General features: G+C 47.1%; 1 protein-coding gene across 4 annotated transcripts in view; it reads right to left on the bottom strand.

Annotated features, from left to right (window-relative positions):
* Window positions 1-16,972, bottom strand: part of SLC4A11 (solute carrier family 4 member 11) — a 144,858-nt gene that overhangs the window by 96,260 nt on the left and 31,626 nt on the right. The window contains exon 1 of one of the 4 annotated variants that reach the window (XM_061351935.1): window positions 1,186-1,345. The exons of the other annotated variants lie outside the window; for them this stretch is intronic. Within the exon in view, the coding sequence (XP_061207919.1) occupies window positions 1,186-1,246 (61 nt within the window). The 5' untranslated portion in view covers window positions 1,247-1,345. Of the gene's footprint in view, window positions 1-1,185; window positions 1,346-16,972 lie in introns of those variants that run through there. 4 annotated transcript variants of the gene reach the window in all.

Genomic DNA, 16,972 nt, shown 5'->3' with positions numbered 1-16,972 from the left:
TTGCTGCTGGACAGCCAGCCTGCACTGTCTAGACTAAGAGGGAGATGGACAGACGTGGCCATGACAAAACCAGGTTGGACAGGGCTTGGAGCAACCTGATCTAGTGAAAGGTGTTGCGGGTTGGAACTAGGAGAGCTTTAAGGTCCCTTCCAGCCCAAACCAGTCTGGCATTCTATGACAAAGCCACACAGAAGAAAGCTTTAAGGAAGAACATCAGATCCAAAGCAGAACTTTTCCATTAAACTGGAAGGGGGGAGAAAACCCCAAGGGCAGAACTCTCCCGGAGAAAAGATCCTCAAGTCAATCCGGAGGAGCAGCCTCTCGCTCGCTGCTCGGCGGGCAGCAAAGCTGTTGTGCCACCTACAGTTGCTTTTACTCCAGAGCAAACCCCGGCTTTCCTGCACAAACCCAAGTCCCTGTCACTTCGCTTCGTGTCAACCCCGTGCTCACGCAGCCATTGCTGATTAAGGAAGTGCTTCCTTTGCTAAGGCGAGAGGGGAGGCACTCCGAAAACAACTTGTAAAGTTCAGTGTAATTCACAGCATGCGTTTCAACCCACCCTCTGCCCTCCTTCCAACGAAAAGGAGGGATCACTGAGCCTTTTGCCAATGCACACGACTGCCCAAAGCCCTTTACGTTAGTTCAGCTTGAGCCACAGTGTCACCTTTTTAGTTCTTCCCCCTTTTCATCGCAGCCTTTACAACATGAAGTCAGGCAACCGCATCCGCAAGTGCCGGGAGCGGAGCTGAGCCCCTCACCGTGTCCTCCTCCCATCATTAAGTATAATAAGTATATAAAGAGGGGGAAAACACACCCAGAACAAACAGCTCTGAAGTTGCCATCGCTCCTTCACTCTTTGGTGGTACTTTTATGCTGTATGTGGGCTGACACATCCCGCTACAGCCCAGATTCAGAGGTGTCCCCCGTCCCTGCAGCCAGCAACAGGCTCAACCAAAAACCCTTGAAGCAAAGATCCAAACCGAACAGTTCCCACATGTTCCCCTCCCTTCCAAAAAGGGAAAGCAGGCTACATCCTCCCCATCGCATCCTATCCCTCCGCTGCTGCATAAGGCAAAGCTGGAGTGAAATAAGGGGGTGGGAAGGGAAAACCCCGCAGGCTGCCGGCCAAAACTCATCACACTTGTGCCCCCCTGCCCGCGGAGGGGGGACAGCGTTGCCTCTCACCGCATGGCTGGAGGTGGAACAGCCTTCTCACTGCCATGGCTGCCTCGGTTCCTCCGCTCATCCCGTTCTCATCATCATCCTCACGACGGTTTTCGGGCTTTCTTGTGGTTTCAAATGGGGGTTGGGGGGGGTCAGTTATTTATTTCCCCGCCAAACCTCATAAAGGCAAATTAAAGGGAGGCAGCACAGCCCCCCAAATTAATTAATGAATTAAATGAGCTACCCGTGGAGTGGGAGGGGACGGAGCGGGGTCACACCCCCGACCGGGTCCTAGCGCCCGCCCCGCCGCTGAGCCGCATCGCGCCGCGTCCGGCTCCTGGCGCGCTCCGAAGGGGAAGATGTGAAGTCAGTTCTCCCTGAAGGGAGGCTGCTCACTTCAGTTAAAAGGAACAAATCAGTTTTCACTTCTCGAGAGATGCTTTGGGAGACACTGCAACAGGGTGCCCAGGGAAGATGTGCCTGCCCCATCCCTGGCAGTGCTCAAGGCCAGGTTGGACACAGGGGCTTGGAGCAAGCTGCTCCAGTGGAAGGTGTCCCTGCCCATGGTAGGGGTTGGAGCTGGGTGAGCTTTAAGGTCCCTTCCAACCCAAGCTATTCTATGATATCAGAAGCTTTATCAGGTGAGATGCTGCTAATAGCTTTGGAGCTGGGGAAAAGCATTGAGCTGACAGATCTTGCTTGTCCCATGAAGTGTGCTGATGGTCACCACAGGGTCCCATCATTCAGACAGCTCCTCTCTGCCCCTTTAGAACTCCCACTGAAATAGCCTGGCACAGGGACATTGGAGCCCAGGATTAAAAATCACCCCTGGGGCTCAGCACAGGAATGCAACTCAAGTTCCTTTACAACACCAAGCAACATCACCACCACCACATTTAAAAGTGGGCACAGAATGATGCTCTCAATCTGCAGCCTTGGCCTGAAGAACAAAACAAGCACGTTTCTTAGGGTCTTGCACTTCACTGCTCTTTTTGTGTGTTCTCCCCAACTGTTGCCTGGTTTGCTCACAACCCACACAAGACCTGGTGAGGGGAAGCGAAGCAGTGGGGGAAGTGGTGAATGAGGCTTAACACTGACATTAAAGCAAGGCAACAATTAGAGAGCAGCAAGAGGACATGCATAGCCTCTGGTCTATACACTGTATCATATTAGGATCAATAGCTCTACTATCACGAAGACTGGACTTGGACCATCTTGTTTCTCCATCTTTCCTTCCTCCAGAAGGGTCTAAGCTGATCCAGCTCCAAGAAGCAGTTTGGAAGTTAGGAGTGAAGGAGATTTAAAGAAATCTTAAGAACATCTTGACATGCGATTGTTGCAGATTTTTGTCTCATATTTGTGTATCTGCATATCCATAGCAAACCATCCCCATCCTCTAAATCAGCAAACCACATCCAGAAACATGCACCTAGAAAACCATCTGACATCACTGCAGGTAGAGATGGGAACCCCCTTTCAAGCTTTGGAGGCTTAAGCTACTGTATAGATCAAGCAGATGCTGGAAAAGAAAAGAGCATCCATGCTTATTTAGCACCTAAATTCATTTCAAGGGCTTATTTCCCAGTTTCAAATGCTATGTTCCACCTTTGAGCTCACAAGAGAAACCCATTCCCACCCAAAAATTATCATAGGAAGAAGAGCGAGAAGATCTGGTTCAAATTCAGTTATGGTGGGCTGGAAAACGCATGTAGTGCAGAAGTTAATGCTTGGTTTAGTGGCTTAGACTGTGTACATTGAAGACAACACATTGTCAGGAACACGCTTAACACCTTGCCAGCTCCTTCTGGAAGAGGACAACCAGGAAGGAGACTGCTATGGGAATACATGCGAGAGCAAGCAAGGACAGCTTTGCAGGGCTGCATTTCACCCATGTCTCCTGCAGGATGTTGCAGGATTACTTCAAGACGTACGTCCTATGGGCACACAGACAATGGTGGGAAACGGGATCTGTAGTAATTCCCTTTTATGTGTCAAACCAAACCATGTTCCTCTATGAAGATGAAGAATCATTACAGCAGTAGGTGCCCCTTGCTAGTAATAGTACCCCCATGCCAGTATAGCTTTCTGCAAGGTATCAGCTTATCTGCTATGGTGCCAGGCACCAGAGATACCTTCTGTTTGGCACTCTCTGGTCAACCCCTGTGTCTCCAGACCTCCTCTTTACAAGCAGCCTCCACTGGCCCAGCTAAGCAGAGTTACCCAGAGGGAGCTGGATCCAGGAAGCAGGAATTACACCCTATCCCAAGCCCTTCAGCTTCTGAAGGGCCTCACTGAGTATTCTCCTCCAGCCAGTTACTAAGTTAATGCACTCCCTTCAAGGCAGATGTTCATTATCCTCTCCTAGCAACTTGTTCCTTACTGACTGTCTCATTGGCATTAAGCAGCTCTTTGTACCAAGGGTGGTTTGTGGCTAGGAACCAGTAGGAAGTGGATTTGTGCTTGCGTTCACAACCAGATCATACAGGACCCGATTGCCTGGTCCAGCAGGATGAGCCGTGTGTCTGAGCAGAAGGCACTCAGGTATCCCCCTAAGGCAGAGACAAACCCCAGGTATATTTGCTTTCTAATAAGAGGCTTTTGCCAAGACCGATATTCCTGGTGGGCTGGCATTGGAGACTGCAAGAGTGTGGAGCAAAGAAACACTAGGTGGACCCAAGCATTGCAGAGAAACCCTTGTCCAACACTCATGCACGAAGCAGCGCTGGGATCCCCATGCCTGTGACACAGCCAAGACTAAACAATAGCAAAGGGATCACGGGATCAAAAGTCACCATACCTGCAGTCAGAGGCTGTTCATTCTGTTTTAAACATGCCCTGAATTCCTTAAATCATAGAATGGTTAGGGTTGGAAAGGACCTTAAGATCATTCAGTTCCAAGCCCCTGCCATGGGCAGGGACACCTCACACTAAACCATGTCACCCAAGGCTCTGTCCAGCCTGGCCTTGAACACCACCAGGGATGGAGCATTCACAACCTCCCTGGGCAACCCATTCCAGTGCCTCACCACCCTCACAGGAAAGAATTTCCTCCTTATATCCAATCTAAACTTCCCCTGTTTCAGTTTTAACCCATTACCCCTTGTCCTATCACTACAGTCCCTAATGGATAGTCCCTCCCCAGCATCCCTATAGCCCCTCTGGCATGCTTATAACCCCCTATAAATCCCTTCCCTACCTCCTGCTGCTTTGACTGTATCTGAGGTGAATCCTTTGCTTGCTTCCCAAGTGGAGCCCCTGCTTTGTGCCACCCGCTCTGCCTGCAGGACAGTGCAATAAATGCTGCAGCACAGCAGAGGGAGCAGTGTCCTGATGGGAACCCCCCTCTTGAGGGGGAAACAACCGCCAGGTAACAGCATCCCTTTGAGTTCTTACCATTTGGAAGGGGTTTAAGTGTTTTATCACAGCACTATTTGCTGGAGCTGAATCCCACAGGTCTCAACCACAGCATTAAGTATCCCACTTCAGGACATGCATTTCCAGTTGCTCTGCAGAGACCCAGGCTAGTTTGTGGCACCAGATTTGCTTTTAGAGTCAAGAACATTCAATACTAGAGGCTAAGGCTGCTACAATGACCTTGTGATTCAAGCAGTTGCAGCCTGCAAATGAAGGCATTGGGATGAGCATAGCAACTACTGCCTTACTCTTTGGTGCCTGTCCTCTAGCTCACAAAGGCACAAATCAATATCAGACTGAACAGTGCTGGTCCATCCAGATGCAAGGGAGAACATCTCAGTATAACATAAAAGAGTCCCATCTTTTAGGGTTGCCCCATGCCTGAGAAACTCATCCAAATAGGAGAAAGGAGCACAGGAACAGTCACAAAACAACTCCAAGGAAAGGCATAGCAGTCTCTTTAGCACAAGGAAGGAAATGAGGGGAGTTTAAGAAGGAGCAGCACAAGAAGCTGACCCATGAGTCTAATGCTTTAAGGCAAAGACACAACACTCTGCTTCTCCTTGCTCATGTTCACAACTAAGTTGAACAACCAGTCATGTCTGACAAAAGAAGTTAGCTGTATTTAAGAGGTACATTGTATGTATTCACTAATGTATTTGTATGTACAAATACTCATTCCTTTGTCTCTTCTGTAGTTTCTTCTCCTCCACCTTCCCACACCTCCTCAAATCACTGCTGGCTCTCATCCTCAGATGCTCAGAGCTACACAGGGCCAGCAGGGACCAGAGCTGGTGCTCCAACCCCGGCCTGCTGGGAAGGTCAGGCTCCTTTAGATGCAGATTGCACCCAGATGGTGATTTCCTCCTGGCACTGGTAGGAGCTGGGAAGGCAGCCAGCCCCTCCAGTGCGCGCTGCCAGAGCTAGAGGCAGAAACTCCCTGGCAAGAGTTACGCCAGCATGCAGGTTTTATTAGGCCAGGACTGCACAGCCAACTCATGTTGCCACCAGCCTGAACAGGGAGAGGTGAACAGGACTGAGTGCTCAAACACTGTAATTGTGTTTGCTGCACAGTCCTTACCCTAAGCCCAAGCCCCCGTCCCCAAAGCCAGCCCGAGCCCCCGTCCCCAAAGCCAGCCCGAGCCCCCGTCCCCAAAGCCAGCCCGAGCCCCCGTCCCCAAAGCCAGCCCGAGCCCCCGTCCCCAAAGCCAGCCCGAGCCCCCGTCCCCAAAGCCAGCCCGAGCCCCCGTCCCCAAAGCCAGCCCGAGCCCCCGTCCCCAAAGCCAGCCCGAGCCCCCGTCCCCAAAGCAAGCCCGAGCCCCCAAAACCGGATTCATTCTTCTTGGGAAAAAGATACTGTCACCTGCAGGAGATATTTAAGGTCTCTTGCAAGCACATAAAGGGAGCAGCTCTCACACAACCATTGTCTTCATGGGAAAGAGCTGAATGCCACAGGAAGGAACTGCTTGGAGGGGATCTGACTGCAAAGCCCCTGCTCCCCCTCTCCTAAGGGACACGAATGTGGGGAAGGGATAGCAGGAGGAATAAGTCTTTTCCTCTTTGGAGGAGCTTCCAAGTGCATCTCACATCAACAGGAGCAGCAGGAATATGGATTCCGTAACAAAGCTAAGCATCCCAACTGGAAGGTCTGCAATATTAAGCTGTGGTTCATATGATAGACACTAACACAGCCTGGGCTTTTATCTCCTGATTGATTAGCAGGGACTGAATGAGCTCTGTTCTCCTTATCCGGTGCCCTAAGGACCAAAAGATTAACTAGAGATTACTTGGGTCATCCCTGGAAGCTTCATAGACCACACAGTGAGGAAACCACCCCCTTAGCATGCGTGCAGGAACCAGGGATGCTCAAGCCTTCCCCTCAGTAGGGACATACAGAGATGCTCCTCATCCAGCCACCTATTTTCACAAGCCATGGTTGAGATCAGGTAGCCTGAAACCAGCCAAACTCACACCTTACTACCAAGATAAGGGCACAACACTAAGACAAGACTCTGTCAGACTTAGGTCCCCACTAGCTGGGTTTAACTTGGACACAAAGGGAGCAAGAGAGACATTTGGAGGTCTAATAAAGAGCTATTTCCCTATGGAAGAGCCAACACAAAGCCTTATCTAAATCTAATCCAGACCTCGGAGTTCTACAACACACCAACACCATCTCAAGTCTTTCCGCCTCTTATAGGAAAGGAGAGATTGATCACACCTAAATAGGGTAGGAATGCTGAAGGGAGCTAAGGGGGATGATGCAGAAAGAGCAGCACAAGAGAGAAGCAATAGAACACGGACTTCATTGATCTTGCAGCTTTGGTCTGGCCCTGGGCCCCCGAGGTCATTCCACCCCAGGGCAAGATTTGAACCAGAGACTGGAGGAACATTGGTAGTGGTTATTTTGGTCTAGAAGAAAGGGTTATTCTAAGGAAACATGGGGCTGAAATCTGTTTTCCAACCATCAGCTTAAGCTCCAGCCTGCCACTTCAACACAGGAGTGTCAGTTTGCCTTCCTGTTGCAATTAAGCAGAGGATGTCTCCATGTTTGTCTTTATTTCATAGCTCATTGACAAGGGGGCAAAGTCTCTCTGCCTGTGTCATTGCTCCCTGGACCCAAATCAACCAAGGATCAGAGCGCCCAAGCTCCATCTCCCTCCTGCTACAGCACACCTGAGAAGCAACACATAATCCTTACAGGACACAATATACTTGTACAACAGGATTAGCAATCCTGGCTGTGCCATTTGAGAGGTGACATTCAGAGGATGATTTTCTATTGCTTTGGTTTCTACAGTGGTAAGATCATGGGAAAAGCCTACCCTTAAATGACATTACAACTACCCAAAGAGTCCTACAAGCATAACAAGCAGGTCTCAATCAGAGCTAAACACAATGGATTTGCACAGAGCCACCCCTCAATAGCTGACTTCAGCCTCTGAGCATGAAGAGGTTGTTGATTCCAGTAGAGAACACACTTGCCAGGCGTTTATTTGTGCAAGAGTACAATCTAAACCCCAAACCCCCTCAGTTACTAGAGCAGGCACTGGGAAGCCAGCCTGTCTTCTGCAGCATGCAGCCGCTCAGACAATGTGAATGTTTTCACTGCTGCTGGAGGCAGCGTGCTGGCACCGAGGGCTTTAGCACGGCGTTTATTTATTTGCAGAACTCTAATGGATTTAGACATAAATTACGGCCCTTACCCAAGACTCAGCTGAACGTGTTATGAAGCTCAAAGAACAGACTAGAGCAGCAGATCCAGATGATGTCATGTAATAGAGCAATAAGGAATTACACAACTGAGGGCAACAGATAAAAAACAGGAACGCTCAGCAACATCTGAAGATGCAATAAGGAATAACCTTCAGTCTTAGCTATGCACACTTGCAAAGCCCCTTGCCTAACACATGCACTTAGATCACACCACAGAAAGGGATGTAACTATTTACCTGAAACCTCCATGACCAAGAAGAGGAGGGCACCAGGCAGCAGCACAACTTCGTGCCAAGCAAAACCACACGGGAAGCAGCAGAGATGGAAACAAGCTCAACAAAGGCAAGCCTAACAAAGACCAACATTGCCCAGGTAAAGACTCAGCAGCAGGTTCACAAGGACTTGCAGCACAGAGGAACCGGCAATAAGGAGCTGCTCTAACAGCTTCCAGAGCAGCTGAAGTCACCACTTTTAACACAAAAAGGGTTCATCATCTGGGATGCGGTTTTGAAGATTCTTCACACTTTGGGATGACGCCTTTCATCTCACTGAGCAGATACAATTGCTAGCAGCAAACACACAAGAACTGAAAAAAGCCCCTCAAGTCCCATGATGAGCTTCAAAGCCCAAACAGTGTTTTACTTGCTGCTGAACTAGATTCAGTTTGCTAAGCTTGTTTAACTGGAGTGGAGTTGCATGAAAAGCACCTTTCTTTTCTCTTCTTTGAAGGCCACCCTCTCCCAGTGATGGGACAGTAGGGTACAAGTAGCAGGGGTGCGCTGGTTTTTCCAAGTGATTACAACTTGACACCTCCAGCTTTGACACTAAAGAATGTGACCAGAACTGTGGATGCCACAGAAGAGGCATTTCAATAAACATGTCAAGTAGCCAAAGGGTCAGAACTGAGTGTGAGAAAGGCATCATCCCTGTCCAGGTCCTTAGAGAATGGGCATTGTATCCTTCGTGGATTCACCAAGAGCAGCAGGTATTCGCATACTCATGGGTTATCACATCTGCTCAGGGCTGAGAGCACATCACTTCAAAGCAACATCAGTTTTAAGTAGACACCCTCCAAAACGAGTAAAGTAATGGTAAAAGCTAATGCAACAGCACCCGCCAATAGTGGAGCAACACTTCGGGACTCAGCTTGTTTTAACAGATGAGGAAGGGAATGCAATTGCCAATACCTGGCTCCTACTGGATTATCTCTTGGACTACCTAGATAGAGAGGTTTATGGTGAGCAGAACGTCCCACCAGCAATAAAGCTGTGTTAGAACCGAATTTAGTAATAATGCTCAGATTAAGCCAAGATTAATCTCAGCTCTGGGCAGAACTACTCATGGCTTCACCATCCCACCATTAGCACACACATCTTCCAGGCTGCTGTAAGAAAGCAACCAGGGGAACTGTTTTCCTACTGTTAAGTGGAAGCTGTAGCAGTTACCAGTGCACCCCAACAACACAGATAGGACAAAACCCTTTTGATAGCAGCTTCAGTTTGGTTTGGGGCACTAAGGGATGAGCTTAGAGCTGCCTTGCTTGCAGTCCCGTATCTCCACTAAGGAACGAATGACACTTAGGTTATTTACAGAACTAAGATGTTAGCTGCCTCCACCACTTTCCTTGGTAGGAAATGTTCTAGCACAGAGCAGCCAGGCAGCATTTATACATGTAAGAAAAAGCCAATAAAATAGCTCAAGTTTTATAATTATAAAAGATTTCCATCCTATTCCAGCCTTAGAGATATCAGGGTAGAAATATTCCCATTTACAAGTCAGCCTTTCAGAGCTAATTAGAGCATGAAAGCAGTAGCTGGGTATGCACGTACTGAAGCACAGGCCATTAAAATAGTGCTCTCAATCAAAAACTTAATCAACTGCTTGATGATTAGTGGCATAATAGACTGCAGGAGCCACTGCCTGAAGGTGAAGCCCGGGTTTTACCTATTTCCACACACAGGTAGGTGATGTGGGTGCAGAGGGACCATCACCCAGCATTGTTTAGGATGCTGATACACACAGACCTTCCCATCACTCCAGCAGCAACACTAGTAGCACCCTTCAACAGCAAAGTCAGCATTTTGTAATCCACCTCCCATGCAAAAGTTATTTTCCCTAATGCTATATTAAACAAAATCAACCTCTCCTGATGTTAAAAGCTTGACTCAAATATACAAGCTATTAGGACTTGTTCTTAAAACTAGTTTGGATCAGTAGCACCCAGAGAACTGGATAAATAAACCCCTTGATGCTGTTATGAAGGAGCTCAGTACCTGTATAGTTGTATTTTTGCATGAAATGCCATAGACTGTTGATGCCATCAGGGACTTTGCTACTCCCTCTGTGAACAGTGACAAAGTATAAGACCAAGCAGGAAAGAGTCTGGAAGCATTACAAATAGCCTTCTTATTCAAGCACACACTTGTGCTTTGTTGGTTAATGCAAGTAGTCAGGCTCTGAAGTTGTATTTTAAGTGTAGGTGAAGTTAACGCTCAGGGCTTTCCTTCTTGACCTTGCATTTCAGTTCACCATTCCACAGCAAGCTATCCATGGCATGTGTTGAACCAGCCGCTTCTCAGTCAACCCAAGGCTTTCCTAACTGAAGCAACAGCAAGACCAAGCTTGCTTTCAGAAGAAACCACCTGCAGGAACTCAAAGGGTCTGCAGAGAAACACATCTACCTAGCTGAAGGTGATAACCATCTGCACCTTCAGCATCAAACACCACCTCAATGGTTGGTTTGGGGTTTCTTTTCCCCCTCTTTAACACCAGCTACACACTTCATTTTCCCATGAGAGGGAATAAACAGTTGGACAAGCATTTTTGAGACAGAGCATTTGCAGTTGGAAGGCACCTACAGTGATCATCAAGTCCAACTGAAAGATGATGAAGTCTGCTTTCTACAAGCATTTTTAAAGGGATAAACTGCTTCAGAGTGGTTTGGAGGCTTGTAGCTTTCTTAGTCTTTGCAAGACACAAAGGGGAAGCTCTTAAGCATTTGATACCCAATCAAAGATGCTTGAAATCACTAGCTACTCTATAAAAACTTCAAGGAGAAGCTGTTCTGTGAAAAATTCCAGGTAGACAGTAAGATTCTGTGCCTGTTTTGTGCCTCACATTTGTCCCATTCATATCCATAATCAAGCAGCTCTACATTAACAGTTGAATAATTCAGCTCCATTGCTTGGCATGAAGCATTGGGCAGGTAGATTTAGAGCCTGCAGCTGGAATCACTCATTCCAGGCATTGTTGGCAGAGATAAAGAGGATACTGAGAGCAAGCAATAAAATTATTATGGTTTCTCAGCAAACCGACCTGAAAACAATTGAGGACAAGCTCTGAGACAGAGGAACTGGGAAGGAATGGAGCAAAACCAAGCAAGGTGATTCTGGCTCACAAACAAGAAGGTTTTCAACTATTACGCCACACAGACCACAGCTCAATCATCCTCTCCTAGGAGAACATTATTCCTACACACACTGGAAAAACCTACAGGTTGCCATAGAGCAAACAAAGGCGTTTGGTGTGGTCATGTTTTTTTTTAATAGCAGAGATTTGCAAGAGAAACAAGTGGCTCTTATCTCCGAATTCAGTGTCTTACCTTCAACCCTGTGCCAGAAGAATGTCAAAGTACTTCCTTGTCACAGGAAAAATCCCTCCACATAAAAGGATGCAATACATTCAATGTACAACTAAGTTCTTAAACCTTGCAACTGCACACAACGATTCAACCATGTTCAGATGCACAGACACCACAAGGCAACTGAAAGCTTTTCTTATCTGTGCAAGAGCTCATAATCCATCCAGGTAATTTCGGCTCATATAGATGTGAATGAGCACGCTCAGTCTCAGTGCACAACACCAAACCCACAGTGTCCAGCCAAGCTTGAAGGCTTCAAGCTGATGTCTCTAAGACTCCATCACTTCATTTTTTTAATCTACTTTTTAGATAGCATATCCATATTCCCCTTTCCTCCTTCTCCACTTGAGATTACAGAACTATGTGACAGGTCTTAAAGTAGAGCTCTTCCCCCGACAATGAGCAGAAACAAGACTTGGACACCAACCTGACAAATCCCAACCCTTATTTGCTGGTTTGAGAGCTGCATTGAGAATCGTTCACCATGACAGACTTGTGTATGCCAAGCTGCAGATCCTGTTCTGCAGACAGATGCAATTACGACACCTACAACACCTACCCCTTGTCCTTCACTGCTAGGTATTTTTTGGGTGCCCTAGCTGAAGATAACAAGTAGACTTCAAAGAGCCACCTACAGAAGCACTGGCATGCTGTCATCCATTTGGATGGTTTCCTCTCACAGACAGACTGGCTCCTGGCTAGGAATCCTGAGAAAGTAGGTAGAAAAGACTCAAAGCAGAGTGTAGCTTGACAGTAATTCCCTTCTCAGGAGCTCCCATATGCTGTGCCCTGCCCTTTTCCAGCCTCACAGTGAGGAGGAATGGTCCTGAAGTCCTAGGATGCAGCAACTGATACACACAAGAAAAGAGATTGAAGCATGTCAGGAGAGCAACTCCATCACAACACCATGCCCTTCCTCTTATTTTGAAGCATCCACAAGGAAGGAGCCTCACCTTAATTCCTGATTTCTCAGCACCAGAACCACTAAAACAAGGGTTTCACTTAGAATCATAGAATAGTTTGGACTGGAAAAGACATTAAGATGATCTAGTTCCAGCCCTCCTGCCACAGGCAGGGATACCTTCCACCAGAGCAGGTTGCTCCAAGCCCCATCCAACCTGTCCTTGAACACTGCCAGGAACAGAGCATTCACAACTTCCTTTAACAGCCAGCTCCAGAGCCTCACCATTCGCACAGTAAGGAAATTCTTCTTTATATCCAACCTTAATGTCCCCTGTTTAAGTCTGAACCCATTACCCCATTATAGGGAGGGAATATTCCCTTGGACTGGTTTAACACCCACTACAGAACAGCCATGTGGCCTCTAAATAAAGCCAAATACTCTTGGTAGTTTAAGGGGATTGCTCCTTTGCCTGATAAAAACACAAGATTTAGGTGCATCTCAGATCTGAAAATCTCTGGTGTCTGGGGAACTGCTGCTATGAAGAGAGGCAGCTACACTCAGCTGATCAGACCGGCCTGCAGAACTGCTATTCCCACAGGACAGTATCTTTACACCCCAGTAAGGTGGACAGCACTTTGGTTTTAAGAACATTTTGGCTCAGAGCTAGGAACAACTCCTCTATTCGCAGCATTCTCTTTCCCAAGACAGCACCATCCTCAGATTGTTTTGTCTCTGAACATTGAGATCTTGAACTTGAGACCTGCTGGGAACCAGAGAAGTAGCGAGAATTGGGGTCATAGAGTTGATGTTATTAAGCCAACTAATGCATGATGATGTGGAGGATGTCCTTAAGCAATCATGTTTACTGTAACTCCATACTGCTCTAGGCTTTAGGGAAAGAAAGGTTCAATGATGCCTTCCCTGGATCAACCTGCCTGCAGGGCAGCAAGAGGCTGACCTTCCATCCCCTTCCAGGCACGCAATCTGCTGATCCATAAAAGATGCCTTGTCAAAAATTCCTGCAAGTATATTTGCCTTTATATACAGCCATTCCAAACACATATTGCACATCAAACAATGCTCATCCCCAAAACAATGATTTAGGTAAGAAGCTGCATTACATCTACTTCATCTTCTTGGCCATGAAGCTGTTTCAAGATGTTTGTCCATCTGACCTTACAGCTGAGTCATGGTTGACATGAACTTTATTCTTTCAAATCTTTCTCTCACCGTCAGACTAAGCAACCATCAGGCTGTAATGCTGTCAGCTGGTGAAAGAGGGGAGCATAGCAAGGGAGAAACTCAGGCAGGCTGTTTTCAGCCTGGAGATACAAAGCAGATACCCATGAAGCATTTCAATAGAGGGCTTGCACGCCATTACAAGTATTTTATTGATTATACACTAAGAACATCACAGCAGTTAACTGCCAGCCATCTTCTGTCAGCATGTGCTCCAGGACTCCTCTCTTGCTTAGTCAGGCTATTTTGATGATTGCTACCTGAATTATCACAGTCTAAATACTTTATTGTACTCTGAAGCAATGCCATGGGGATTACAAAGTACTAAGAGCCAATGGTGGTCGTATTTGCTGGGTAATACAACCTCCCCAAGCCTTTTCTCACCTCCTTGGGTTACAGGCATTCAGTGCCCAATAGATAGGGATGAACATATTCCATCTTGGTTCATACTTATAAATTAGGCTCTTATAAATCACTCCTATTAAGAAATGCTCACTAAAGATTTGACCCAGGTTTGCTACCCAGCTTTGTGTATCCACCTTCACCATGAGCTATTCTCCCCAGGCAGCCTGCTTAGACAACACGTCCCTGGTTTTGGTCCCCCAGCAGCAGACTGGAGAAGGAATTCTTGGCCTCATCAGAACCAGGCTGGTTATGTTCCAATACCAAAACCCACCAAGGTTTCAAGCTCTACCCCAAGCAGGGTAAAAGATCTGACAGCTGTAGAGCAGTTCATAGCCTTACTAAAATCCTGTCCCTTATTGCCCAAGGTACATGGTCCAGCTCTGAGCAGTTTAGCGCAATTAGCAATTGATTTCAGACTATATCAAGCTTATCACTGGCTACATCTGGTGTGGGTTGAGACTGTTTTGAAGCCTCACTCATTAAAAAGGTTGAAATCACTAACTAGTCCCACAAAGCATACTGCTGAGAGCACCATCCTAACCAGATTCAAGGTTATGATCTGACTTTCTGATAGACTAAGAGGTTCACCTGGTACATTTCCTCCATAAGAAGGGTTATGATCATCAACAAGCAACAGAAACTATGAGGAAAGAGTTTAGCAATTCCTATGAAAAACAAAGAACAGCTTAGTAAGAGCTAGGGAAGAAAGGTAAAGACTCAGCCCATCTTCCTTACATCATCCATGAGTTGTGGGCCATGCTTCCCACACAAACATCCCATTAAGGTTTTGGTTCTGCAGAGAAAACTGAGGCCTGGAGCACTGCTGCTATCAGTACATTAACCTTTGAACACAATGGGAACTGCTAACGATGGGCATGGTAACCCTTACACTGAAGAGTTCACTTAGTCTTTGAGGTCATCTGCTTTTCAGCATCTCCAAAACCCTGCAGCAGGGAGCTCCACAGCTTAGCACAGTGCACAAGAAGAGTTTCCTTTTGCTAAATCTTCAATGTACCTTCATTTCCCACCTTGGTCTGCACTCTTCAGTCTCTTCCCTCGTGACCTTTTCCAAGTTGGAGACAATCCAACTTTGCATTATTCTTTGTACAGAAGCTGTTTCTGACCTTGTCCATCCCCGTTACCTTTCTGACCTCCAGTGATGCCAAGGGACAGTACAGGCACCTCTGCATTTTGAAGCATGGCATTTAATAGGAGTACAAGCCATGTTTAAAGGAACAAGGGAATCAAAGGCATGAAGACGCCTCTCCTTGCCTACCAGAGGTCACAGTGCTTCTCCTCCATTGTCTGCACAAGCCAGAAACTTCTCACTGCACTTCCAGTAACCAAGAGAGCTTAAATCAAAGGGAGATTAGATCATACAGAGTCATTCAGATCTTCAGCCACACAAACAGAATTAGTGATGGCCTGGAGGAACACAACTTCGACAGACTATTTTAGGTAGGTTAAGCAAATTTAGCTCAATAACACAAGTTGATGTTCCAGTCCGCTCCGTAAATCATGCCCCAGTAATGACACTGGAGCACAGTTTAATGAAGATAGCATGGATTAACGGAGAGCACCACAGAGCTAAAGCTGGGAGTTAAACTGTCCACTTATTATCCCAATGGAATACTTGCTGCTAACACAAAAGACTTTCAAAAACTTGGTGCCTGATGAAGTAATAGCACCTCTGCTCCTGAGTGAGGTGATTTGCACAGTGATTACAGCCATCTGGAAGAGGCTGTTGGAAGGCACAAAGCATGGCAGTCCAGAACAACAGAACAGTTAGCTCTATGGGGAAAGGAGCCAAGATGCTTTGAAGCAGGCTTCCTGCAGGTAAAGGCTTCCCTATTAGAGGGAGATACACACAGATGTACTTCCAATCAACCATCCCTGAGGACAGGGTGACTGGGGAGTGGGATCAGGACAGGAGAAGCAACAAATCTACCTGTAAAGTAGAATTCCTGCACTTAACAGTAGGGGCTTTCATATTCCTTGAGCAGACAGTGCTCTCAGTGTGGTATTCCCATTGCCAGACTGTCACGCTGGTGTGAGAGGGGTACTCGAGTTCTGGTAAGTGTTTGGGGACACTACATCTGTCCAAGATGACCAGAGCATCCTCCAATATCCAAGAGATTCCAAGGCTGCCAAAAGCTGCCTTTAACACCATTACAGTCTTGGAACACGGCTCCTTGGCACATGAAAACATGACAGCAACTCTTTTCTACCTGCACTGCTTTGGAGCCAGCTCCTTAGAGCTGGAAGCTCTCCATAAGTTTAAGACCAGCAATTTTTGGGTGGGTTCCAGGTACTTTTCATGAACAGCTCCCAGCCAACCCATATTCCTGAGAGCTGGAGAGGGCTGGGAAATCCCAGCCTTGGCCAACTTGAGCTGCTGCCTGTGTACCTGTTCTAGGAGCACAAATGAAGCTGCAGAACCAGCAACACTGGAGCTCTCCAGGGTATACCAAAGCCTTCCATTTCCTCCTTCATCCACTTTGCAGCTCTACAGGGCAGAGACCTCATCCCCAACGGCATTCTGCACCACATTGTGCCCCATCTGACCCACAGGATGCTCACCCGCTTAAATACATCTTGTTTTCTACTTTACCATCATAGATTCAAGTAGGTTTAGAAAGACCTTTTAGACCACAAAGTCCAGCCTTTACCCCAGGACTGCCAAGGCCACCACTAACCCATGTCACTTCATCACCCTAATAGTGAGTCTGAAAGCAATAAGAACCAACTTGCACTAGGACAAGCTCTCACTATCTGCTTTACAGCCCCCTCAGGGCCTCTTGTCCCAAGGGGGAGGTAGAAAGACCTAAGCTGAGCAGATTTCCTACTGATAGCCCTTCCTCCATCCTCTCCATCCAAAAATCAGTGCTAGTTTGCTACATGAACTGTCACAGTCCAAATACCTCACTGTACTCTGAAGCAATGCCATGGGGATAACTCAGAATCAGTGGCAGTCATATTTGCTGAGTAAT

The sequence above is a fragment of the Neopsephotus bourkii genome, unplaced genomic scaffold (genome assembly GCF_033783945.1).
Source record: "Neopsephotus bourkii isolate Nb327-2 ecotype Australia unplaced genomic scaffold, CSIRO-AGI_Nbou_v1 NB_616, whole genome shotgun sequence".
NCBI classification, from domain to species: Eukaryota; Metazoa; Chordata; class Aves; order Psittaciformes; family Psittacidae; genus Neopsephotus; species Neopsephotus bourkii.
Note: the sequence above shows the minus strand (reverse complement) of the source record. Positions and strands in the feature narration are given on the sequence as shown.